Here is a 26,862-nt window from a genome sequence, read left to right on the forward strand (position 1 = left end):
CATTTACAAATAAATAAAAAATTACATTTATTTCATGCAGTTACTGAATAATTTGCCTTACAATTTGGTCATGTTAATTCAGATGGAAAAAACAAAACATACCCTGGTGAAGAAGAGGTAGCTGTAAAGATATCAACTTTGTTTTGCAAACAAGAAATTCTTGTTACTTTTTAATGTGTTAATGTTTTCATGCATTTATTCAAATGTTAAAAAGTGTTTTTAGTGATATAATCACCCTTACTGCCCAGTTTGCTTAGGTGCCTAAGCCTTTTGCACGTTGCTGTATAGATTTTGGCAGTGGTGCAGTTTGGTGTATAGGCCCATCATATACTTTATAATCACTTTTTTTTCACAAAGCCATCTCTGTGAAATGATTTCTAAAGAGGTGTTTTTTAAATGTGTACACATCATTTTTATTCCAAGACACCTCACACCCTCTCCTTGGATCACCACCTTATCGTGGTGGAGGGGTTTGCGTGCTTGAATGATCTTAGGAGCTATGTTGTCTGGAGCAAAAGCTCCTGGTAGGGTCTCCCATGGCAAACTGGTCCTAGGTGACAGGTCAGACAAAGTGTGATCCATAATAACCCCTATGAAGACAGAAAAACAGGACTTGTGTACCCTGCCCGGAACAGGGTTACCGGGGCCCCACCCTGGAGCCAGGCCTGGGGGAGGGGCTCGCCAGCGAGCGTCTGGTGGCCGGGCATTTACTCATGGTGCCCGGCCGGGCCCAGCCCGAAGGAGTTACATGAGTCCCCCCTCCCATCGACCCACCACCAATGGGAGGGGCAGTAGTAGGGGTTCGGTGCGTTGTGGATCGGGCAGTGTCCGAAGGCGTGGGCCTTGGCGTTCTGATCCTCGGTTGCTGAAACTGGCTTTTGGAACTTGGAACGTTACCTCACTGGCGGGGAAGGAGCCTGAGTTGGTGCGCGAGGTTGAGAGATAACGGCTAGATATAGTCGGGCTCACCTCAACACACAGCTTGGGCTCTGGGTCCAATCTCCTTGAGAGGGGCTGGACTTTATTCTTTTCTGTAGTTGCCCATGGTGAGAGGCGGCGGGCAGGTGTGGGCTTTCTCATAGCCCCTCGACTCGGTGCCTGTATGTTGGGGTTTTCTCCGGTGGACGAGAGGGTAGCTTCCCTACGCCTTCGGGTTGGGGAACGGGTCCTGACTGTTGTCTGTGCTTATGCACCGAACAGCAGTTCAGAGTACCCAGCCTTCTTAGAGTCCTTGGGAAGGGTGCTTGAAAGTGCTCCTCCTGGAGACTCTATTGTCCTACTGGGGGACTTCAACGCTCACGTGGGCAATGACAGTGAGACCTGGAGGGGTGTGATTGGGAGGAATGGCCTCTCTGATCTGAACCCGAGTGGTGTTCAGTTTTTGGACTTCTGTGCAAACCACAGTTTGTCCATCACGAACACCATGTTTGAACACAAGGATGTCCATAAGTGCACATGGCACCAGGACACCCTAGGCCGCAGTTCAATGATTGACTTTGTAGTCGTGTCATCGGACTTGCGGCCATGTGTTTTGGACACTCGGGTAAAGAGAGGAGCTGAGCTGTCAACTGATCACCACCTGGTGGTGAGTTGGATCAGGTGGTGGGGGAAGATGCCGGTCAGACCAGGCAAGCCCAAACGCATAGTGAGGGTTTGCTGGGAACGTCTAGCAGAAGAACCTGTCAGATCGATCTTCAACTCACACCTCCGTCAGAACTTTGACCAGATATCGGGGGAGGTGGGGGACATTGACTCAGAATGGGCCATGTTCCGTTCCTCCATTGCTGAAGCGGCTGACTGTAGCTGTGGCCGTAAGGTAGTTGGTGCCTGTCGGGGCGGTAATCCTCGAACCCGGTGGTGGACACCCCAGGTGAGAGATGCTGTCAAGTTTAAGAAGGAGTCCTACCGGGCATGGTTGGCCTGTGGGACACCAGAGGCAGCTGGCAGGTATCGACAGGCCAAGCGATCTGCGGCTTCAGTTGTTGCCAAGGCAAAAACCCGTGTATGGGAGGAGTTTGGTGAGGCCTTGGAAAGTGACTTTAAGTCGGCTCCGAAAAGATTCTGGCAAACCGTCAGGCGACTCAGAAGGGGAAAGCAGTGTGCCACTAGCACTGTATATAGTGGAGATGGTGTGCTGCTGACTTCGACTGAAGACGTCATTGGGCGGTGGAAGGAATACTTTGAGGACCTTCTCAATCCCACCGACACGTTCTCCAGTGAGGAGGCTGAGTCTGGGGACATGGGAATAGGCTTGTCCATTACTGAGGCCGAAGTCGCTAAGGTAGTTAAGAAGCTCCTTGGTGGCAAGGCTCCAGGGGTGGATGAGATCCGCCCTGAGTTCCTCAAGGCTCCGGATGTTGTGGGGCTGTCTTGGCTGACACGCCTTTTCAACATTGCGTGGACATCGGGGGCGGTGCCACTGGATTGGCAGACTGGGGTGGTGGTGCCTCTTTTTAAAAAAGGCGACCGGAGGGTGTGTTCCAACTACAGGGGAATCACACTCCTCAGCCTCCCTGGCAAGGTCTATGCAGGGGTACTGGAGAAGAGAGTCCGGCTTATAGTCGAACCTCGGATCCAGGAGGAACAGTGCGGGTTCCGCCCTGGTCGTGGAACACTGGACCAACTCTTCACCCTCTCCAGGATTCTGGAGGGTTCATGGGAGTTTGCCCAACCAGTCCACATGTGCTTTGTGGATCTGGAGAAGGCATTCGACTGTGTTCCCCGGGGTATTCTGTGGGAGGTGCTTCGGGAGTACGGGGTACATGGCTCTTTGCTACGAGCCATTCAGGCCCTGTACAAACAAAGCTGGAGTTTGGTTCGCATAGCCGGCAGTAAGTCAGACTCGTTCCCAGTGAGAGTTGGACTCCGTCAGGGCTGCCCTTTGTCACCGATTCTATTCATAATTTTTATGGATAGAATTTCTAGGCGCAGTCAGGGGATGGAGGGTGTCCGGTTTGGTGACCCCAGGGTCACATCACTGCTGTTTGCAGATGATGTGGTCCTATTGGGGACATCAGGCCGCGAACTTCAGCTTTCGCTGGATCGGTTTGCAGCCGAGTGTGAAGCGCCTGGGATGAGAATCAGTACCTCTAAATCCGAGACCATGGTTCTCAGGCGGAAAAGGGTGGAGAGCCCTCTCTGGGTCGGGGATAGGCTCTTGCCTCAAGTGGAGGAGTTCAAGTATCTCGGGGTCTTGTTCACGAGTGATGGTACAAGGGAGCGGGAGATTGACAGGCGGATTGGTGCTGGGTCAGCAGTGATGCGGGCTCTTTACCGGTCTGTTGTGGTAAAGAAAGAGCTGAGCCATAAGGCAAGGCTCTCGATTTACCGGTCGATCTACGTTCCCACCCTCACCTATGGTCATGAGCTTTGGGTAATGACCGAAAGAATAAGATCGCGAATACAAGCGGCCGAAATGAGTTTCCTCCGCAGGGTGTCTGGACTCTCCCTTAGAGATAGGGTGAGAAGTTCAGTCATCCGGGAAGGACTCGGAGTAGAGCTGCTGCTTCTTCACGTCGAGAGGAGCCAGCTGAGGTGGTTCGGGCATCTGGTTAGGATGCCTCCTGGACGCCTCCCTCGGGAGGTGTCACAGGTGAGTCCACCTGGGAGGAGACCCCGGGGACGACCCAGGACACGCTGGCGCGACTATATCGCCCAGCTGGCCTGGGAGCGCCTCGGAATCCCCCTTGGAGAGCTGGTGGAAGTGGCTGGGGAAAGGGAGGTCTGGGCTTCATTGCTTAGGATGCTGCCCCCGCGACCCGAACCCCGGACAAGCGGAAGATAATGGATGGATGGATGGATGGACACCTCACACATCAGGGAGAAGAAAAACACTACATGAGAGTTTCATGTGTAGTGAGGGGAATTGCCAAATAATTTCTTGCAGGTTTGTGAGACACTATAGGCACTCTAGAATCTTATGGAGCTTTTGTGCAAAAACATAGTTTGTAGAGACTTGATTATTTTTTATGTAGAAAAATCCACTATCACAGAACAGCAAAACCATTTCAACACTGATATTCAATTTTGAGAGCTTTTGAACTCCAACTACAGGACATTCTAACAGTGCCTCACGTACGTTCATGTGCATGCAAACCGCTTCACTCAGCTTGCCAACCAGTTAACACTCAGTGGCAGTATATGTAGCGTCCTACAGTCCTACAAAAAAATTTTGTTTGATGTTTAATAGAGTACATGCTTACTAGTCAAAAAGGAAGCAGCCAAGTTCATAAACAAGAGGGCTGTTACTAATCATTGATGTCAGGTGATTTTTTTGTTATGTAAGAAAGGGGTTGTAAACAATAAAATTGATTCATTTATTAAGTTAATTTGTTGACCATGTATGCTGGACTGGCACAGATATGTAGTAAACCCACTTTTTTTTAATTAATAAATTTTTTTATTAGGTCTACGCCACTGGATTTTGGATCTTGAAAATTCATGAGTGTTGAATATCATCGAGATGTGGGTGTGCGTGTGCTTTTGGTTCACATGGATTTGTCCATGCACTCATGCTTGTGTTTGCTTGGTGGAGCCAGGGACCTGAAAGAACCTGATGCCCTTGCTATAGTTCACTGCTTCAGGCAGGCGTTTGGAGTCTGGCTCCCTGGGTTTGTGGGTAAGGGACTCCAGATGTCTCTAGTAGCGTTTCTGTGTGTGTCTGCTCCAGAGGGCCAACCAGCCAGCTGGCCCTTTAGCTATACACTGGTGGGAGCCAAGGAGCGAGACACATGCATTCTCTCTCTCTCTCTCTCTCTCTCTCTCTCTCTCTCTCTCTCTCTCTCTCTCTCTCTCTCTCTCTCTCTCTCTCTCTCTCTCTCTCAATCCCTCTCATTCCCTCTCTCTCTCTCAATCCCTCTATTTCTCTCTCTGCTTTGTTAACAATATCACGGACTGGCTGTCTCTGCCTGTTGACATGAGTGGAGAGCGAGATGGAAGCTTCTCATCTTTTGTTTTGCTTCCAGTTGGAGGGAGCAATAAGTATTGGAGCAAAAAGCTGTAAAATCATCCACTGTTGCAAAAATGACAAAGGCACTTATTGCTTACTTACGTCACCATCCAACATCTTCCATGGGAAACGTGTAGTCACTGTTGTGCACAGAGGTGAGGTGAGGCACTGTCTCAGACAAATACAGCTCAAAAGATTTGAATGGAACCACAGATTGTTAAAAATCCCCTTTGGAGCAGTACTGATATTACAGTACACTGAAATATATTGAGTTGTTACGACTAGGGGTGTGCATTCTGACTTTGATATCCATACAAGTCGGGGAATGGGGATACAATGGGAGTTTTGGAGTACAAACACTGTTACTGGTACATCTTCATTACCTTTCTTTAAAAACACATCTTTTGTTAGAAAACACAATATTGTGTTTATATTCTGTAATATGTTCTGTTGCAGTCATATTTGCATTTTCGCATTGACGCCATAGACCCAGTCTTGACTATTTAATTTATTTTTCTACTTTAATTATTTTTATGTTAGGTTATGAAAAGATAAAAATACGCCCATTTCACCTGGGAAAATGACTATAGTATACCTTTTAAAATATTTAGATTGTACCTTGGGGGACAGAAATTTACCTGGACAGTGTCCTTTTTTTTGACAGGGTAGGCGTATTTTTTAGGTGATACCCAAGAGACTGAAACAAGCACAAAACTTTAGCAGTATGTTGAGGAATAGGTTTGAAAACATGTTTATATATTCAAAAATAGCTAATGTAAATTGGCATGTTTTCAAGCTGGATAAGTAAGAGGCTGTCTCTTGAAATATTGAGTTAACACTGGGCAAATTGGTATAACACCAGATGCTGACAAGGACTTGTTGTCTTTTGCATGAGGTACCTCTCCTCAAGGGACAATGTGGCTGCATGTTAGTCTGTCAAAGAAGTATCTTTTCATTGTTTCCTGCCTTAGCTAACATCAGCTGCTTTATTTAGTGAAAACCCCTTGGCAGAGCAGGTCATACTGCAGATGCTGTGAATAAGAAACGTTTAAGACTCGTTCAGCCTTATCTGTCTTTTACATAATGCATCTTAGGAAAAGTGCATGTTTTGTTGTGGCAAAATACAGTATAATACATTTACTTACAAACACAAGCTAAACTGTTGCTTTTGCTGATCCTGTCAAAAGATAAGATGTGTTTCATTGAATTATTAGCTTTTATATTTTCTCCCCATAATGAAACGCAGTGAACACCTGAATAGTGATTTCAGTACAGATACTAAAAACTTGAGTATTCGTCCTCACCTTTAGTTTTGTCTTGTATATCATTGCAAACAAATACAACTGAAACCACCAGTTAATTAGAAACATGACAAAGTTGTCATTGCGCACAGAAAGGTCCAAATTTGATAAAACGCTCTTTGACAAACAATATAAAGCTGGATTGTTTTGGTCTTGAGAGCACGCATGGCTGCTTGCCGTAGTTGTGTTGTTAAATTTGTAGTAAATTATAGTCATTATTTTTGTCAGCTGGATGCTTGCCTGAGCTTGATTGGCTGTTGTTTAGCTGATGTTGGTTTTATCATAAAACCAGGCTCGGTCTGTTTGGAGACTTTTTTGTGGACAGACTTCAGACTGATGTTTACAGGTATCCCTGAAAAACTTCATTGACCTTCCTTGATCATTGACCTTTTATCCTAATTGAGGCAGAGCTTTAAATGGTTGGATTCTTGGGGAATTCTTCAGAGAACCGTGGAGTGCATGTGAAGAAGCAGTCGAGCAAAAGAGTTCAGGGCTCCTGAAAGATTTAGTCAGGGCTTTACATGCCTTGCCCTCTCTACCCGCTGAAGAACTTTTATTGATGCCTGTGGGTGGATTGAAAGGGGAGTTTGCACAGCACTGGGAACAATCTGCTTTAACAGGTTTACAGCTACAGATTAGGGAAAGATATTTAGAGAAAGTGTGGGGTGTTTTAAGCTGAAAGCTGGCAAGGATTTATAGGGGAAGAAAGGATGTTGTAGAAGTGAGTTGGGAGTGGAGATGAATTTACCGACACATTTTGCCAGATATCCTGTGTGTGTTTATGTAATTCAAAGGTTTTAACCCCTTAAACTCTGAAGGGGTTAATTCTATTGCATGTCAGGAATATATGGTATATGTGTAGGTCTGCACCTCAGTTCCTTGGTATCATAACTAAACAATAGAAAGAGACGCTCTATAGCAGCCACACACAAGCTTATTGTCGAGTACAATCAAATCCTCACAGCAATGTCTCACATCCAGTGTCGAGACTTTGCAGAAGAGTAGAGGCTGTTGCTGCAGCAAAGAAACGGTTAGCTGGAAACAATTAAACCTCAAGTTACACTTGCAAGAGTCAGGAGTGATATCCTTTTCTTCCAGGTAGCCCAGTCAGAGAAAAGGTTTAATGAGTGTGTTCTCACTCAACTTTTGTTTGGCCTGTGCAGCAAAGCAAGCTTTCAGACATGCTCTGGAGTTTATCAGATGGATTGTAGATTATTTTCAGATTATCTGTGTTTTGTGCTTTGACCTCTAGGTCTTTGCTTGCTTGTTTTCTCTTTTTCATGCTTTTTCCCCGTCTGTGCTGAATTCATTCTGCCTTTCTATCTGTCTTTGATTTCTCTCTCTCTCTCTCTCTCTCTCTCTCTCTCTCTCTCTCTCTCTCTCTCTCTCTCTCTCTCTCTCTCTCAGCAGCTTCTCTCCATCTGTTCTGGCTCATGGTCTGTCTGCTGCAGATGTTGTTGACTGTTGATGGCTGTAGAAACAGGGAGGAAGCTCTTTTTTGTAACTTTGCAAACTTGCGGTGCTGGAGGGAGCTGTAAACGGTGATTGTAACCCTTTGTTTTGTAGGAATCTTAAATTTTAAGGAAGAAAATAAGAAACTGAAAGGGAAAACTGATGTACTGGTAACTGATGAGTCTCCATTCTGTTACACTGAAAAAGTGAAGCAATTCATTTTCTTGACTTAAATGTGTTCCTAATTACCAAGTGAATAAAATATTACAATAGTCTTCAAGTTTATTTACTTTTGGCAATAATTATGTTGATGTGATATATGTATTATTCATTTGGAAATGATGTAAACATTTCAGTGCATTGTTTTTTTTTTATGTACAGAGGGACTTTTTCAGTTATATTCTGGTAATGCCCATGCTTCACATGCTGGCCCACTGTTAGCTTTCTCAACATCATGGATTAGAAGGGATGCATCTGACCTAATTCTGAAAGAAAGTGTAGTTTCATCTACATGCACTGTAGCCTATTGCTAAAGTTCGAATAGCAAAGTTTGCATGTTCATGCAGCGCTGAAGTTCACAACTTTCCTGGCTTTGTCTCTTTCAGTCCGTTTTTGTTGTATCTCATGTTTTTATTTATCTTTCATAATTGCATTTAGTGAGATTCATGTGTAGCAAAGACATTGGAACACAGATAAAGAGAAATGCTTGGGAAGAGGCTTGTTTGCACAGTTGGTTATTGTGTTTCGATGCAGGACCTGGCTGAATGTTTTTTGCATTAAGCTGCTGTTGTTTTTTTTTCTCCGGCATCTTTGCTCCAGTTGCTCGATGTGTTTGGTGTCCTGTGTTACTGCTGAAAGCATTACTGCATAACCGAAAGATTTATTCAAACCCCATTCTCTTTTGTTTGTTTTTGGTCCTAGCAACCAACTTACTCTGTGTGTGGGTCTCGGCTCACTTGATTATTCAGTGTACTTGACTCATCCTGTACCCAGTGGCTGGACTAAATAGATAAAGCAGACCTGATGATCTAACTTTGTGTCTGCTTGAAAAGTTGTAGTCTTTGACCACAACTGTTTCTTGGGTCATCCTCATAGCAGTCTGTCATGGTTGCCAAGAGGTTGACAGACTGGAATAGTGCAGTAGAATGAGGGTACCAGCCATTTGGATTTTCAGAACTGTTTAATCTCCAGGATAGGAAGAGTAAGTGTATTTCTGTATAGGCTGTCATGAATCATACAGGAAATTGCACAAGGTGAGCTAGAGCCCCTAGGTGTTGTGTCACTGTTTATTGTTGTTGTCGATGATGGTATTGTTTCTTTTAAAAAAAAAAAATCTTCTTTCTGTTTTCCTTTACCACTTTTAAGAATATATTTGGTATGTTTGTTAACCTGTGTTAGAACAGGTTGTCTGGAAATCAGCTATTGCAAATTGCATAAACTCAAAAGACACACATGTTCACTGGTGGTTTGGATAGTAAATAAATTTGTCAGCTCCCGGTCCTCACCACTATTGGAAAGATCCCTGAGTTGGTAAGTTTCTCTGTGTAAACCAGCTCAGTTCAAAACACTTTTTAAAATGCCTTTTGTTACATCTTGATGACTTAATTATTAAGAAAATATTTAGAAAATTTTGTTGGAGTGCATTTTTAACCTTTCTGGTATGGAAAAGTTCATTTGAAATCTTAGCAGTTAACCATGTGTTTTGGTGGCTCAACTTAAAAAATAATCCAACAAGAAATTAGAATCGAAATTGAGTGGGTGTTGCGTCACTGTTTATTGTTATTGTTGTTGCTGTTGGTGGTATTGTGTCGTTTTATTTATTTTTTATATTTGTTTGTCTTAATAACTTTTCCGTAATATACTTGGCATGTTTGTTGTACTGTGTCAGAACCAGGTTGTCTGGAAACTGCATATTACTCTTCACATTTTACTATCCCTTGTGTGCTTGTGTGTTGTGGTCATTGCGTTTTTTTTCTGTAAGTGCCTATCTGGACCTGTAATTACTTAAATGGATGAGCTTAAATTTGTTGTGTTGGTTGGGTGACATTGCAAGCAGAAGTACATCTCTATTGGATGTATGTTTTGAATTAGCCTGTCTCTCTTTAAAAGTGTGGGAACTTTGTCCTCATGATGGCTGGAGCTGGGGAGAGAGTGAGGAACGCTGAGCTGATTTGGGAGCTGTCTTGGCACCGGAAGTTTGTCGTCGAGAGCGGCTTTCAACGCTCAGAAATCGTAAACATGCTTCCAAGGCTCATAAAATCCTCATTGTGTTGAACCCTTGCAGCTGAAAATGCCACTGGGTCTCAATCATGGGTTTACAGTTCCTGCTGGTTTTATTGTGCTTGCTCAGAGAACTGTTTGTCAATTGTAAAGTCTCTGAAACACACACATACATGCACACACACAGGCAGATGCATAGGGGATGACACACACAAACACACATTTGGACAACAGGCTGAGAGAGACATAGAGCATTCTAGGTCTAGGGTCACACAGGGTGTGTGCGTATGAGTGACTGTTAGTTTCTCAGTGTTATTGTTTTTCAGGCGTTGCCTCATTGAAACCCTGAGGACCAGATTAGTGGTGGAATTTGAAATGGGAAATGTAAAACAAATCCTCCAAGCTGTGTGTGCATGAGCTTTTGTGTGTGATCTCTGCTGAATTGGATAGAGGGTTTGCTGTTCTCCCACCTTCTCCCTGAATATGCTCTTCATTTGAGTGACCTCTGAAACTCAGATCTGTTAACAATATTTCTATGCACTCACATTTGGACCAGGTTTTCTAACCTCATAATCACACAGATGAAATGTCCACCATCAAAATTGGAACAATCACATATAGATATTTACAGGTATTAATATTTACCAAAGATCGGCCAGTTTTAGGAGCAAAAATGTACCTGGAATAGTAATCATCCTTAAAGAGGAGGAAATCTGTATTTTTTTTATTTTTTATTTTATCTTAGCATAATTAAATTGTTCACATATAAACAAAGTCATTCAAGTTTGATTTGAAATGTGTTATTCTAGAGAAACTTACTGAGTCAGAATTGTTCACATTGATGGTGATAGGAACCAGACATGTGAAGACTTTAATGCCTCTAAAAGCTCCCTCACAGAAAGTTATTGCATCAAATGACACTGAGACATTGTTTCGCAATAGTTTTGAGAGAAACGTTTTGCTCTAAACCATGTTTTTTTAATCCATTCATGGTGAAGAGGTACATACAGGATATGATGACATTTTAGGGCCACTGATAATAAAAATAAAAAAGTAGACTTTGAGAATAAAGTCATAATATTTCAAGAAAAAAAGTCAGTAATTTGAGAAAAAAGTCTAATATTTGGAGGACATAGTAGGCTAACTGTAGGGCGGCTGCCATAACACGTTGGGGTCTCGGTTGCTGAACTGGCACACTGGAGTTCCACTTACTGCTCTCTCTTTGCATATTGATCATTTTGATTTATCACTCTCATTGTCTGTGACACTTCATGCCCTCTTTAAATGGCACAGAGATGTAGCCACCGACGACCCTGCCTGCAAGTCTCCTTCAACAAAACAAACAGTTTCCTCCAAGTCTGTCCTTTTTTTTCATCTAACAGTGGCCCTAAATGCTGTTGTATACATGATGCTGCTGTAAGGCAAAATATCTCATTTCAGATTTACCATTATTTTACTGTTATCAACATAACATATAAAAGCTCAAAAGATTCATGTAGGTTCACCGGTGGTTTAAAAGGAATAAAATGGCTATAGTTGCCTCGTTGATATCGCCACCACTGTAAAGAAATCTGACTTGGTAAATGCCTCTACACTGACGTTTTTCACATGAAAACACTCTAAATTAGCTTTGTTTACATCTTAATGACTTTTTTGTATCTTAACACAAAAAAATTTTTTAATTGTATTATGTATTACTTATGTCTTACCTTGGATGTCTCACCTGTCCACTGGTCTATTGGCCTTTGTATTAATAGTCTCATGTGCTTTCATTCAGTGTATTATTTTACGCACGTGTGCAGCATGTTGAGAGCTGACTGACAATGACTGGGTCAATGAGGTAGCTAGAGCTTGTTATTGCACCTTCAGCCTCTTTAAGTGCCATCACTACAAACATAAACCTTGGCAAACAGAGCTTACTGTAAACATTTTCTCAAAAAACTATAGTGAAATATGCAGTAGACACAGCACAGTAGACAATGCTGCACTCGTTGAGGCTATCTATACCAGCATTAGAATTTCTGGTAAATAATTATGAGCTGTTGGGGACTTAATACACAAACAGTAAGTTTCCTTACTCCTCTATGTGCGTGAATGTCATTATCATGCAATTATTCTGTTAATTTATGTTAAAAAATCCATTTAGCAGATTAACAGTGCCTGATCTGGAAGCAGCACACTGTCACCAGCAGAGCAGCAAAACATTGGGTGCAAAAAAGAATACACTATCAGTCCTGGGATCTGAACTACAAGACAAGCATTTAAAAATAGACTATTATTCTCAAACTACTCAAAAACTCTATTACCACTCAGGAGGAAATACACAGCAATCACACAGTGTTGGTGTGTGTTATTTCAGTCTAGACTTGTTACAGCACTGAAATCTTTTTTTCTGTCTGAATCTAATCCTGCATTTCCTCCTGAAAATGGAAAAGGATCATTTCTTAGTATGAGATTATACCATTTCTCCCTTTATTTCTGATTTCTTATAAATATATAGGGTGCACCAAAAATAATATGCTGCTCTATAGTGCTGAACTAAAAATTTCAACATGTTCTAATACTTTCAAAGGTAACTGTAGCACTTAAGAGCATATGTCAAAGAATCTCACCAGTGTCTTACTAATAGATTTAAGCTGTGCCGTTTAAATATTGTTTTTTATGTGCTTTTTAAATATACAGTCAGCAAAAGATCTGTAATAGTAATAGGTTAACATTTAAGAAAATGTAATACCTGTGAATACATGTTTAAACTTGAATTGCAGAAGGATACAGCTGGAACTAACACATGTGTTGTTTCTTCTGGCTATGGCCTGCTAGTAGTTTTCTTTTTCTTGACAGTTGGTGCAAAAATATAATCCTGCAATGTTTATTTTCTTACACCAATCAAAAGGTAGACCTATTTCACAAGAATAACTCCTGAGCTGTGTAATTCTGGCCTCTGTACCTTTTGTAATACTTGGATTCTTTTTTGATTAGAAAGACAAGGGTCAAACCTTGGAATTCTATGGTGATTTTCAGAAATGACCAATTATGCATGTGTGAAAATGGTCTCAGTATAGTTCTAGATGTAGATTTTTTTTCTGCTGCTGTTTTGTGTCTAGCACACCGAAAATCCTGTGGTCTAGGGTCAATGGAAAAAGAGCCATAATATCAGAGGCTCTCAAGCCACTCAGACCAGTAAATCTCTTACATTGGTGAAAGGCTGTCCAGTCTGTCCAGCTGCTTTTTGTCGTAATGACTTTAATAATTTACTGTTTTTTTTTGCCCAGCTATCTCTCTTTTTTATGAACACTCATATTTTTGTAGCTGTATGATCATTTCTTTATAGGGCTGCATTATGTGTCTTACTGAAGAGCCCAGTGACTTTCAATGTAGCACATATCCCGCATGTCAGTTTTTATATGTCTACCCTGCTAGAACTACCCTAGTCACCCGTAAGTGCTGTTATTTTTTGGACGGTCTAGGAACAACGGCACCTCAAAAATAAGCAGTAAGCTATACAAGCTCCTAGTACATGACCGCTGGGTGCTGAAGCATGTAATGCATAAAAGTAATGTGTTCTCTGAACTGATGAATCATGTGTCAGCATCTGGCAAATTTGGATTTGGATGAAGTCAGGAAAATGCTACCTGCCCAAGTACCAACTGCAAAGTTTGCTGGGAGTAGAATAATGGTCATGGACTGTTTTCATGGTTTGACCTTGATTTTTGATTTATAGACATTTAAACTGGCAGGTCTTACCAGACCTCACATATACATTTTATTCACATATTTTTGTTTTGGACCACTCTGCGCCTCACTGCATACATTTTAAGTCAGCTAGCATAGTTTGCTTACCCTAATTGTTACCATAGGGGTCTGACTGGTTGTGCCGTGGTTTGGTTAAGGAACAGGAGACACTGTGGTGAAGCTGGCAGCTTTTCTCTTTACCATTGGAGACACACTGGGCACTGCAAGGGTTCGGCACAACCTCGAAACAAGCCAGTGACTCACAGCTTCAAAGCCAAGGTTGGGGGTGCAGTGGGAGGGGGAGCCTGGGCCTGCACTGCATCTTTAATTGAGGTTAGTGTGGGATTTTGTGCTGAGAAACAGATTCCCTCTCCTCCTAATTGGGACTGGATGGCAGTTCTCTGCCCAGCTGGTGAGAATAGCATCACACTATTTGTTGTCATCAAAAAAAAAAAAAAAGACTGAGAGTCGTGACAGTTTAGGAGCTACAGGAGGCTGATAATAATGAGAGCCCCAAAGGACCTCCTGTTGTGACCTCATTGAGCTATTAGTCATGTGACACAGCTGTTGTCCTACCTTAAATGCTTTCTTTGGATAAATGAAGTCTTTGAGCAAATGTTCTTGATTGTCAGTCATAGGACGTGCACTCATGCTATTGTCTGTGAGATGATGAGCCAGAGCCTACTATTATTGTGGCCCACATGTGCATGCCTCTGTGTAAAATCGAAAACAGAGGTAGCAGTCACTATGTAACTGTGTGTGTGTTTGTGTTCCTCATTAATTGTGTCTCTTGCACTCACTTACTCTCTGTGTGTGTGTGTGTGTGTGTGTGTGCGTGTACGCGTGTGTGTGTGTGTGTGTGTGCGTGTGTGTGTGTGCGTGTGCATGCATCAGCTCTCTAGGATGTGAGACTTTTCCTGAGCTCTATAACACAGGTCATGTGCGCACACACACACAAACACAACTCGCATCTCTCAAGAGCCCAGTGACTTTCAGTGTAGTGTATTTCCAGCATGTCACACACAGTGTTTTCAGATGTCTGCTCCGCTAGAGCTGTTGTTGTAGTGCTGTTATTTTGGAACTTTGATGTAGATCAAGAATACACAGTTTAAAGTTTTGCTTAGGTGCTTTTAGCATAAATGGCCCTATATGTAAAAATCCATTACAAATGACAAATTCCTTTCACAAACTGTACTTGAATTACTTTACCAGGAACCAATAAGTCATAGCTTGAATCATTACTTCCATGTTGCTCTCTGAAACCCAGACAAATCCATACAAACTGGAAAATATAAAGGTATCCAAATAGTCCTTTCAGTACTTTATTTAGAATGAAAAAGGCATAGAATGATATCTGTGCTGTTGAACAAGACACAGCTGTGCTTCATTAAAATGATCAAAAACAGCTTTCTCAATATTTTTATGAATACAATGTAAAAATGCAAGAGCTATTCTTGAATGAAAATTGAGTCTGGTCTGTGTTATAGCTGCCACAGGTAGTATATGCATATGTAAATTATATACAAGTATTAGCATGTATAATCAATACAGACAAAATGTATGTTTTAAATGCATCTTGCATGATTAATATTGGTGTCACATAGTGTAAGTAACGTAGTTCTCATTAAGTCAGTAACTGTGATTTACATTACACTACAAAAGTAATTACATTAAAGTACAACTGCCTGCATGTGCCTGCAGTCATTCTGGCTGCTGATACTCCTTTTTACTTTGAAGGTACACTTTTTTTGTCATGTGTATTTTAAAATATAGGTCCTGACCTCACATAACACTGCTGTTTTCTCTTGAAATATCTGATCTACCAAATCAAAACTGCTTTGGACAAAGTGAGGCCCCATTGACTTGGCAGGGTAATAAGCAAGTTTTCCAAAACAATAACATAAAACACTGGAAATGGCAAACTATTACGTTATTCAGGGATCCTTTCTTGCCAGCACCAAAATCTTAATTTATCAAGTTACGGCTACATGCAGCCTGTCAACAGCTTGTGCTAATGCAAGCCATACTTATAAATGCACACAAGCACATTTTTAGTTTCCATTGTTACTGTAATCATTGCCTGGTCTCCTGTGTATGTGTGCATCTGTTTCTCTGAGTGTGTGTGGATGAGGGAGGTAGAGAGAGACTGCACACCTGTGTCCTTGCATATGCTTTATACATGTTTTGGTAAAGGAAGTGAACATGCATCACTGGTTTCTTTTGAATTTCTGTGTGTGTGTGTGTGTGTGTGTGTGTGTGTGTGTGTGTGTGATGTGTATGGATGAAGTACTGATGATATTGATAATTAGAGAGCACAGTAGATGTAGGCAGTAAACTCTGATTTAGAGTTTTTAGAGTTAGAATTTTGTGTTTCTCTCTCTCTCTCATATACTCCAAGCATACTTGGCAGGATGTGAGAGGTGAGGCTAATGGAAGTGTAATTGATTGCGCTAGGAGGTGTGGGCCACATTTGAATCTGGGCGAGTTGAGTGTACACAGTGCTTTGCCAGGTTTTTTTTATTTTTTAATCAGTTTTCTTCTTGAACAAGCAACTGAAACACATCATGAGAAATGAGTGAAGTTTTCAACTTTTGTCCATGTCTTTGTTATAATGTTGAAGTACCACTCTACACAAAATGCTCCACTAAAGCATCAGTCAAATTATCTCCACTGTGTTATTCATTACTCTCTCTCTCTCTCTTTCTCTCTCTCGCTCTCTCTTGCGCTCTCTCTCTCTCGCTCTCTCTTGCGCTCTCTCTCTCCCTGTGTCTCTCTCTCTCTCTCTCTCTCTCTCTCTCTCTCTCTCTCTCTCTCTCTCTCTCTCTCTCTCTCTCTCTCTCGCTCTCCCTGTGTCTCTAGGTGTTAAGAGGGCCCCAGCTCATTGCCGTTGCATCTGCTGATGGGACAGGAGCAGTGGAGGCATCTCCTCTGCAAGGCAATGACATCCAGGTTCAGTATGTCCAACTGGGGCCTGTCACTGACCACACTGCTGTCCAGGTAAGGAAATGTACACACACTCATACTCTTTACCACGATGGCATCTTTTCATAGACAACACCACTGCTGTCAGTCATTCATATCTACATTAGATATACACACCTCAGTCCAAAAAAGTTGAGACAGCATGTGAAATGCTAATTAAAACAAAACAGTAATTAGGGAATTTGGTGCCTGCAGCACGTTCCACAAAATGCACAGGAGCACATTTACCGGTGTGTTACATTTCCTTTTCACAAAATTTAATGATTGATTGGAGACTGAAGGCAAAGAGTTGGCTTCAGTTGCGCAGCTATATGGGGTCATCATTGTCATATTTTGCACTTCAGAGTGCATCATACATTTTCAAGGGGAGAGAGTTCTAGACTGCAAACAGGCCAGTCTAGCACCTGCAAGCTCTGAGTACAGAGCCATGCTGTTACTTACAGAATGTAGCTTGCTGTTTTTAAAAAGGAGGTTGTATGGAAGGCTGCTTTTGTTGCTCCAAAATGTGCCTATATTTTTCAGTCAGTGGTGCCTTTACACACACACACAAATTACCCCTGTACCCGCTTATTGTGACAGACCCTGGCTTTTGAACTTTATGTCGAACTTTAATCTGACTGGTCCTTTTCTCTTTTGGCCTTGAGAACATGACATCCATTATTTCAATAAACTATCTGAAAGCTTTTCCTCTGTGCATTAGCTCCTTTCCCATAAGCTTGAGCCCATAGAAATCACCGTTTTTGGAAATTCTTAACAAACGTACAATAAATTTGGCAAGGCAAAACAATAAATATTTTAAATATCTTGTCTTTGTACTGTTATTGTTTCATTACAATCAAAATTGATTTACAAATCACTAATGCTTTCATTTGCTTTTCACATATAGTACCAACTTTTTTGTAACTGAGGTTTGTACACTGTGCAAAAGTGTCAGGACACCCTTTTTAATTCTAGAATTCAACTACTTTAATGCAAAAAAGAAAGAAGGCAGTTAGAAGCCATTTTCAAACAGCCAACACAGATAAGAAAACTGCCATCAATATTCATTCAGAGGCTCGAAACCTAACCATTGCAGCAGTGAGCAGCAACCTTGCTCAATGTTCAAGGGTTTTGTCAAGGAACTGCTTCTTTTATTGATGTATGGCTTAATCACCTTATTTATAGCCTGCAGCTGCTTTTTTCCAATGCATGGTTTAATCACCAGTTTTATAGCACTTTTTGTTTTTTTTCCCCCCAAAAAAACATATTTCAGAATGAATGCACATCACTGGATGCTCTTGTAAAAAGACAAAAAACAAGCAGTGAACTACACAACTCTGTCATACTTCAAACAAATATTTGATCCAAAAAGGCCTTAGAACTAGTAGCCCACTTAAAAAGAAGTTATTTGAAATTTATTTGAAATGAAGTACCACGGCAGTGGCGTAGCGCAATGGACACCTACTGTGAGGCTGACATTGTGCTCATTGGCTCTTGCTCATTGCTGCGCCTACTGCTTATCATACGAATTTCAAACATGCTTTAAGATATTGGGGAATCTGCAACTTGCAAAGTGAGAAAATTGTGTTGCTGCATTGTTCGCACTACACAGGCATGTATTGCACCCACATAGAATTGGAAATCAATCATTACAAAGATTTTTTTTTTTTAGATTGAGTTTTCATATGAAAGGCTAGAGCAACATATGGAAGATCTGGCCTTTGTACCTCATATAAAGCCTGTAGCCCTGGCTGTCTCCCTGCCGTGTGGTTTCCAGAGCTGCTCTGAACCGGGAGGTGAACCGCTCCTGCACTTGGCTCTGCTAATCAGCACATCACATCAGTTTGTTTTTGCAAGGAATAATAAATAGCCTCCAGTTTGCCTCCCTCTCTCTCCCTGCACATACCCTGCCCCTGTATCTGTGGAAGTGCTCTAATCATTTCCTCATGATGCCATTATCATATTACAAAGATGCTAGGACCACGTTTATACACATACAAAAACTTCACAGGGTTTAATGATTGTTGCAAGGTGAGTTCAGAGGTGAATGTTCAGAATGCATGGGATAATGTAGCTTAGACTTGATGCCGTTTTTGTGTGTGTACTACATTCATATTTCTACACTTCAAAAAAGATGCAGTGAAAGTTTTACTCCTATCCTTGTTCTTCTTCATTCTGTTAATATTTAACAATACAGTTCTCTACAAGCATGTAAAACTTGGAATGTTAGAAGAAGGGAAGTAGTAATTAGTACATGAGCTTCAGAATCCCTTGGTATGGTGATGGAGCAGAGAGTAATGCAGGCCATGTTAGGAGAGGGAGGGAGAGCACTCCTCCTCTAGTGCAGCCTTTAAAGTGGCCAGGCTGGCAAGAGCAAAACAGCTGGTTAGACCTTTGGGTTGCATTATGGTCTAAATGATCTTACATGTCATTTCATTGTTAGGGTTACTCTTTCTCTGGTAGTCGTTTTATGTGAGTATGCAGCCCCTACTTTTTGTGGGTAACATGGGGCATTTTTCTGAAGCAATGGCATTATAAAACTTCACTAACAGCTTTTCCTCTTCGATGATTCATGGCAATAATAATCAGCTGGAATTCAGTGATAGGACACAGGCTAGGAATACCTTAGCCTTGCTGTCTGTTTCACAACTTTCTTATTTGCTTTACTTCACTTTGCTGAGTTTCTCTTGCTATCTACATTTCTATATCTGACTGCTACAGTATATCTGTATATGTCTGCTTGAATATATACTGTACTATTTTTAATGTCCTGGTCTTCAGTGCACTGTACTAGATCTTTTTTATTTCATGGTCGTTTTCTCTCATACGCACATCTCCTGTGGATGCGGATGTACAAACTAATGTACAGTCAATATGTGCTCTCAGTGAGCTGTCGTGCAAGTGCTAACCCTGGATATTTAATTGTCCCAGCATCTTCTTAAATTCTTTTCACAATCTTTCTTACCGTCTTTTTCATAGTCCACACACACACACACACACACACACACACACACACACACACTTTGGCTGGCCTTCAGCATGCAGTCTCTCATCTTCTCTCAGTGCACTCTGCCAAGCCCAGAGAGCTAGTGTGTGAGAGAGGCTACACGATTGGCCTCGCTCCCCTGCAGAGTTCCCCAGACCAGACCCCACCCGCAGGCCCAGGCTTTAGTCACAGCCCTCCTGGAACGGATGCCCCTGCCTTCTCAGCTCTGAATTTCTGTGTTTGAGCCACAGTACCTCAGTGTGAGCGACTCATTTGGACTGTTTTATGATGACTAGAGAGCGTGTTCGCTGTTACCCCATTCATTGAGCCGTGCTGCCTTGGGTCGTCTGTCTTTCGTTGGTACATTGCTGCAATCATGTTTGTTTATGCGTTGGAGCTATCTGGAAATGTATTTAATAGCTGAGGATTATCAGGTTGAACAGACTATTGTATACAAAGCGTTTGGCAGAAATCAACAAAGGGAAAATGGAACAGACATTCACAGATGGCTGCTCTCCTGTGAGATACCATGTGGTGACCTCAAAGCAGGGAAAAAGCTATCGAAAGAGCAGCTGTGGACAGATGACTCTAGAAATGCACCATTGTGACAGAGTGATCTTCTTCAACAGCCTTCTCAGTCTACTTAAACTGTCTGCCTGGCTCACAAAACATGTATTACTAAGGAATTGTGCATACTTATGTGTGAAGGTGAGCTTCATGGAAAAAAGCCTCACAGTGAGATAGAATGCCATCGGTAGACAGTAGCATTGCAGAATAGGCATAGAACAGTCCAATAAGTGGGTTCATATTTATTCAGTTGAATCTTTCAAGTTTTAAATCATACAAAGTCTTGAGAACATTTGGATGATTTTAAGGTTATGGGATATTTGCAGAAATTTGCCTTAAGAAACACTTAGAAACCATGTGGTAGAATGTACCTGAAACAGTGCTTCAAATATCCCCTTACTGGCTTCTTTTCATGATGTCATAAGGTTAGCGTGGCCACACAGTTCTCCCCAGTGTATGGAGTGCAGAAGTATGAGAATCGCTCTCATCTGTCTCAAAAAACACGTGGTAGCGTTTACATGAGCAGTTGAAAAATTACTTGATTTTACTTTAGTATTTATTTACCCTGACATTTTTGCCATTCTCTGTTTAATAGCTTCCATATCACAAACTGGATCACAAAAAAACAAAATGGATACAAGTAAAGGAACGTTTCCGAGCAGAAAGCACTGTTCCCTGTACAGCTCGGATTAATCTTGACATGCTGAATGCTGTTGAAAGCTCTTACATTGTCCTGATGCTAGGTCAGCAGTAGGTCATATTTCAATACTGGACAGCACAGCTGGCTGTGGACCTACTGGAGATAAATTGAGAGATTTGTGTGTGTGTGTGTGTGTGTGTGTGAGAGAGAGACTGTGTTAGTGTGCCAGACTGGAGACAAGGTCTGATTGTCACTCATTGGCATTGTGGAGTGCTTGAGACAAGTCTTCTGTTGGATTCCAGATGTTACTGATGTTCTCAGAGAACCAATTTATAGTTTGATTTCTCTTCTGAGACTTAATCTCATATGTTTGTAATAGAACACAGCGAGAGTACTAGCATAATTATTGGGCTATATGAAAACTCACTTCACATCTAATGCTTTACCTGAAATTCTCCTGACTGCCCTCTTGTGGAACAGGCAGAATTCAAAATGTAAAGTATTTGAGAACTTGGCACAGAACACAGAGCACACAAATCACACCCATTGTGTGCATAATGTCAAAACATCCAGGTTTTAAGACTATAGCACTTTGGGGAGTGAGGTAGTGTAGGCTGTGCTGAAGCAGAGCCATGTTGCAGTCACAGCTGTGAGAGAGAGAGAGAGAGAGAGTGAGAGAAAGAGACAGAGGCTTTAGCAGGAGGCTGTGCATAGGCCATGTCCTCGACTGCAGACTCTATGCTGTGCAGGTGTGCATTTGAGTCCCCTGGCAAATGTGTGAGGAAGGAATGAGTCACTCAACACACTCCACTCTCAGATGTGACTCATCCTCGTCCCTCTTGCTCTACCTCACACACTCTGTTTTTATTGGGCTGACAGAGATAAAGCATAGCCTTCATCCAACCTCTCTTCAATTCAGTGGAGCTTTACTGGTATGGCTCTCAAACAATGCAATATTGATAAGTTCAGATCAGATGAGCTGAGTTCAAAATGACGATGATTAAAGTGAATGAACATTGTGTTAATACTTTGCGAAAACATTAATACTCAGGTCAAATAACGTATGTGTTGACAGTATTGTTACGTGACCGTATACAGTACTGTCTTTCTGCTTGTAGGCTTTTCATTCTGTGTTCTTTCTCTCTTTTGTCCTTTTACTTTGATTCACTTCTCTTCTATTTTATCTCATCTCTACCTGTCATTTATACCTGTCTGGTTTTATCACAACTTCCATTCATCTTACCTCGCTGATTCTTGTTCTCTCTCTCAGGCAGAGGCACTAGGTCCAGCGCTGCAAGCAGAGATGGAGGTGAAGGAGGCCATTCAGATCCAGCAGAGTGAAAACGGAGAAGTGGTCCAGATCCAGATGCCAGTCAACACTGTGGGCACCTGAGAGACCAATGCACGAGTTCTCTCTCACAAGCCACAATACTCCTACACACACACACACACACACACACACACACACACACACACACACACACACACACACTCACACTCACTCACTCACATACTCTTCCATGACTCTGCAACAAAACTTTCTGAGAGAGAGAGAACCTTAGACTTATGAGTGTGGAAGCTCGCTTAAACTAAATCAATGACTTGAGTCTGCAACCATGAGCTAAATCCAGGCAAAGAGTCTTAGTTCAGACAAACACTGCACAAATTCCTTTTGTGTCAGCCTGTCTACTGTCAATCTCCTGACAATCACAGCCTGTTAAAATGGCTGTTTAGATTAGCAACACACTAGCAGTGTGGCTTGTACACTAGTAGACTCATCAGTGCTGCCTCTGGCCCAGAAGTGGACAGGGAAAATGTGTTAATTTTTTTTTTTTTTTTTAAGTCCCCCACCTCTGCATCTGTGCTCCATCACTACAACACCTCTGCTGAGCAGGATGGGTTTATTTAACTAGAGCTATGAGGAGCATGCCTAGCTATTAGGCCTTAAGTATTTCACCTAATCTCCCTCCAATTAGGACAAAAGCACTGTTCTGTAAAAACTGAAGCTTGCTAAGGAGAGCTTTACTTCTTATGTTTCTCAGAGGTTTTGGTTTCCGATTAGGTTGGGCCTTTAGCGTGAACATGCTTTAGTCTAATTTAATTCTGATGTTTGTTGTCAATTATTTTGGCTCCTATGTGGGCCTGCCCTCCAACTGTCCTTACTCTCCAGCTTGTTTTCATGATGATTATCCCACAAGTTGTTTATTTGTTATATTTTATGTTAACAAGTGGACATATTTATGGTCCTCTTCTAAGAGGCAGATGATGAATACTGAATACTGTACATAGAAAATATGATAAAGGTGTATTTGGCCATGACAGTACATGTACATAGAGGATGAAATGCTTTTTCATTGTGTGTGTGTACACACATATATATATATATATATATATATATATATATATATATATATATATATATATGTGTGTGTGTGAGCGCGTGTGAATAAATAAATACTGTCGTCACATAGTGGTATTGCAGTTGTCTTGTCTTGAGTGTCAGCGAGTACAACAGTAGCTGTCATACTGAATTCAGTAGACAACAGGCACACTATCGGGAAAATTGTTTTCTGACTACATAATACTGTGGGTGATGCTGTAATGGGTTGAGTTATGAAAGTGTTGTGCTGTATATGAGAGATTTTCTCAGTTTGGTGCCAGTGCTGTCATTGAGTATTTAGGGATATAATGTGTTGTAAAAATCAGAAAGCACGCTGGGTTGATTGCTGTGGCCGTGTGAATGTTGTTAAACAGGCTGTCTGTTTTCTGTTAATTTCATGTTCCAGGGGACTGGGTGCAATGAAACAAAATGGTTTGGGAAGGATCAAGAACTTCTGCTAGGTCACCATGCATTTTCTCAGCTAAGCTTAAGACACTGTGACCGGACTACTCACTTAGGAATCCACTCCGGGTCTAATGCTTCCACTGTGAAAGAGAGAGCGAGAGAGTGTGTGTGTATATTCTAGATGAAGGAGTGGGTCTCTGGTGATGGGTATCAGAATGACTGGGGGAGAGAGAGATAAAGAGTCTTTTTGGAGCTTTGGTGAGAGTTCCCACGCACTCTGTGATGTAATGGTGTATTTTGGAATGCTTGCAAGAAACAGTTTGTATGAAGGTTGATAAAACCATCTCCTCTCTATTTCCTTTTGTTTTCTCTTCATCTCTGTGTGTCTTTTTACCACTCTGTGAGGCTTCTTATGTCTATCTTTCCAGGACCTTCACTGAACTGCTTTCTTTCTCAGATTTCTGTTCTCTCTTTCTCTCTCTTTCGCTCTCATCCTGTCTGTCTCCTTCTCTTCCTCTTCCCTCGTCTCTCTGTATCAGAGCAGTCTTGGCAGAGCTGAAGCAGCAGTCTCCCCACTGCCCCATCCTGTTTTTTTGCCTAACTCCCCCTTCCCTAATGGGACCTGGCCATCCTCTCTCCTTCTTCTTAAAAAAAAAAAAAAAGGGAAACATCCCAGAATGGAGCGGCCGGTGTTCTTCAGCTTTTACAACCTGGGCCCAAGGCCAGACACTGCTGATCTGAGGGCCTGAGGCTGTGGTGCAGAAAAACTGCTAGGAAAAAAAAAAACACACACAATCATACACAATCATAATGGAAGAATGGACGACTGATGAGTATGGAAGGATGTCCAGATGCAAGGAGAAGGTGGAGAATGGTGTATCGTCCCTCAGGCCTGTCTCCCACACTCGCTCAGACCCCTCACACCTCTGCAGCAGCTTGGCTCCAGCACACAACTTTCCCCTCCCTCGCTGGCTCTCCACTTCCAGCTTGGGTTCCCCTGTGCTGTTCATCCATCCCTCTCCCTTTTCTCACAGTATGAGCTTGGAAGGGATATCCAGGGGATACGTTAAGTGCAGGGGAACGTTTTTGGAATGGGAACAAAAAAACAGTCAAAAGGTCAGAATAAGAAAAACATTTTAAAAAATATCCCAGAGGTTTGTTTCCAGGGATGATAAATCAACACTTTAATCTCCTAAAAACAAAAGCAGCCAAGGGAGTCTTGGGGTCCATCGAGGACACAGCAAGACTGGAGCATTTAATATGCCACTGTTTCTCAACATTTCACACTCGTGCCCTCTGTTGTAAATGCAGCTACGAGAGCAGTCTAAATACTTAGATTCGGTGGTTTATAAAAACATGACCGAGCTTAAATTTATAACAGCAAACTACATCATTTGTGCCTTGTAACTAATTCTCATAGGTCTGCCTCCCTGTTACACCCACATAAAAAGCTATTGCCTAATGGATCTTTTATCACTTTATAATTCATAAACATAAGAAACAGGTCTCCCTTGGTTATTGCAGGAAAGGATGGATGAGGCACCATAGGGCCAGGAGTTCAGTAGTAAAAAAAAGCTGTATTTTCCACAAAGCTCAGTGCTCTATACACCATGTCTCTTTTCAGCGTGGTATTCTTTTCAGTCCTTTTCAAAGGTTCTGTGCAGACTGGAGTTTTTTGGACTTTCCAATGTTATTATAGGAATAGCCTCACAGATCCTGCTTTTTGCTGTGTAACCCTTTGTTTCGGGTGTTTCAGAGTTTGCCACTATTTTCCCCTTGTGTTTTTTGTGCAGACATTATTCAAGACTCAAGGTGCCTATAACTACTCACATTCCCCTGGTTATATCTAAATAAAATTGTATTGGATTTGCACTTAGATGGGTAGATGTACCTATGCTTAAGCTAAAGTGTATTTAGGAAGAAAGGAACCTTCCTAATTCTTAATTCACTTTGTTTCATCGGTTCTTGTTTTTGTTCTTTTTTATTTTGGTTCAGCACTTGGAATGCTCTTGGTCATGGGCTGGGCAAACTGCTGCATTTACAAGTGTATCTCGCTTGTGTGTGTGTGTGTGTGTGTGTGTGTGTGTGTGTGTGTGTGTGTGTGTGTGTGTGTTATTAAATACAATCTAAATGCATTTGCATTTTGTGTATAATGACTGGAGAAAATAATGAACTACCTCATTTTACCTGAACTAAACCAAAAACCATGGAACCATAAGTACTTTTACTAGCATCCACTAATATCTCAAAGAGATACAGTCGCCTAATAGAGTGGTTCTCAGCTCCAATCCCATGGACCCCATACCCTGCACAGTTTCAACTATTCCCTCTCCTAACACACTTGATCCAGCTTGTCAGCTTATTACCTGCCATTTGTGAGCTGTATCTGCTATATCACCAGCACTTTTTGAAGTGCCCAATTCTAGGACCAAGAAGGGCAAAAGTGTCTTCTTAGTTTTAGAACTGTAACTCAACTATTTACTCTCAGGAGTTCAAGGAAATAATATAATATTCATTATATTTACTATTCTGTAAACTCCTTTCTTTTTCCTCTGCACACATTTAGCATTTACAGAATCAAAGTACTTTTCTAAAAGGGTCACAGGGATTCTCAAGAGCAATCCTGCTGACCCCATCCTCTGCACGCCTGCACATCTTTCCCTGCTCCACACACCTTACCTAGACCACAAGGAGCTTGCTAATTAGATTAAGTTGTATCTGATGTACTGGAAGAAACACAAAGGTGCATAGTTAAGGCCAGATGAACACTGCCACAAACCCTTAGGTGTGGTTGCTCTAAGGCCCCCCAACCCCCCAAACTTAAAAACCTAAACTACCAGTGACACTAATCTAAGTATGTTGCCATCGCGGCCATGAAAATGTCCTTCACCTCAGCTTTGATGACTTTGTGTGCAGAAACATATTTGAGAAACAGACCCGCGAATTTTTGCTCTTCCCGCGTGACGCGCTGCATTGATTAGTATAGGAGCGTATGGCGCGCGGCACTGCGTCTGGGGTAAAGCGGGCTTCAGCGCATTGCTGTGAGAGCAACACATTGCCTTTGCTGATCAGTTACATTTTTCCTCTTTTAACCTGAGACTGCGTTTCACTTGCTGTAAGCTTTACTATGGCCGCATATTCCAGACCTTTTGCAAATTCAAATACAAATTTGGAAATGCTAATTCAGTTGTGCATTTATAAGTGTATATCCGTGTGTGTGTGTTTGTTATTAAAGACAATCTAAATGCATATAAAAATGAATATAGAAAA

General features: G+C 41.9%; 1 protein-coding gene across 4 annotated transcripts in view; it reads left to right on the plus strand.

Moving 5' to 3' along the window:
* LOC108428821 (BTG3 associated nuclear protein) overlaps window positions 1–22,682 on the plus strand; it is a 49,117-nt gene extending 26,435 nt beyond the window's left edge. For all 4 annotated transcript variants that reach the window (XM_017700132.2, XM_017700134.2, XM_017700133.2 and 1 more), the window contains 2 exons: window positions 16,513–16,650; window positions 22,078–22,682. In XM_017700132.2, the coding sequence (XP_017555621.1) occupies window positions 16,513–16,650; window positions 22,078–22,200 (261 nt within the window). In that variant the 3' untranslated portion in view covers window positions 22,201–22,682. The remainder of the gene's footprint in view (window positions 1–16,512; window positions 16,651–22,077) is intronic.
* The last annotated feature ends 4,180 nt before the right edge of the window (window positions 22,683–26,862 follow it).

The sequence above is a fragment of the Pygocentrus nattereri genome, chromosome 11, assembly GCF_015220715.1.
Source record: "Pygocentrus nattereri isolate fPygNat1 chromosome 11, fPygNat1.pri, whole genome shotgun sequence".
Taxonomy (NCBI): domain Eukaryota; kingdom Metazoa; phylum Chordata; class Actinopteri; order Characiformes; family Serrasalmidae; genus Pygocentrus; species Pygocentrus nattereri.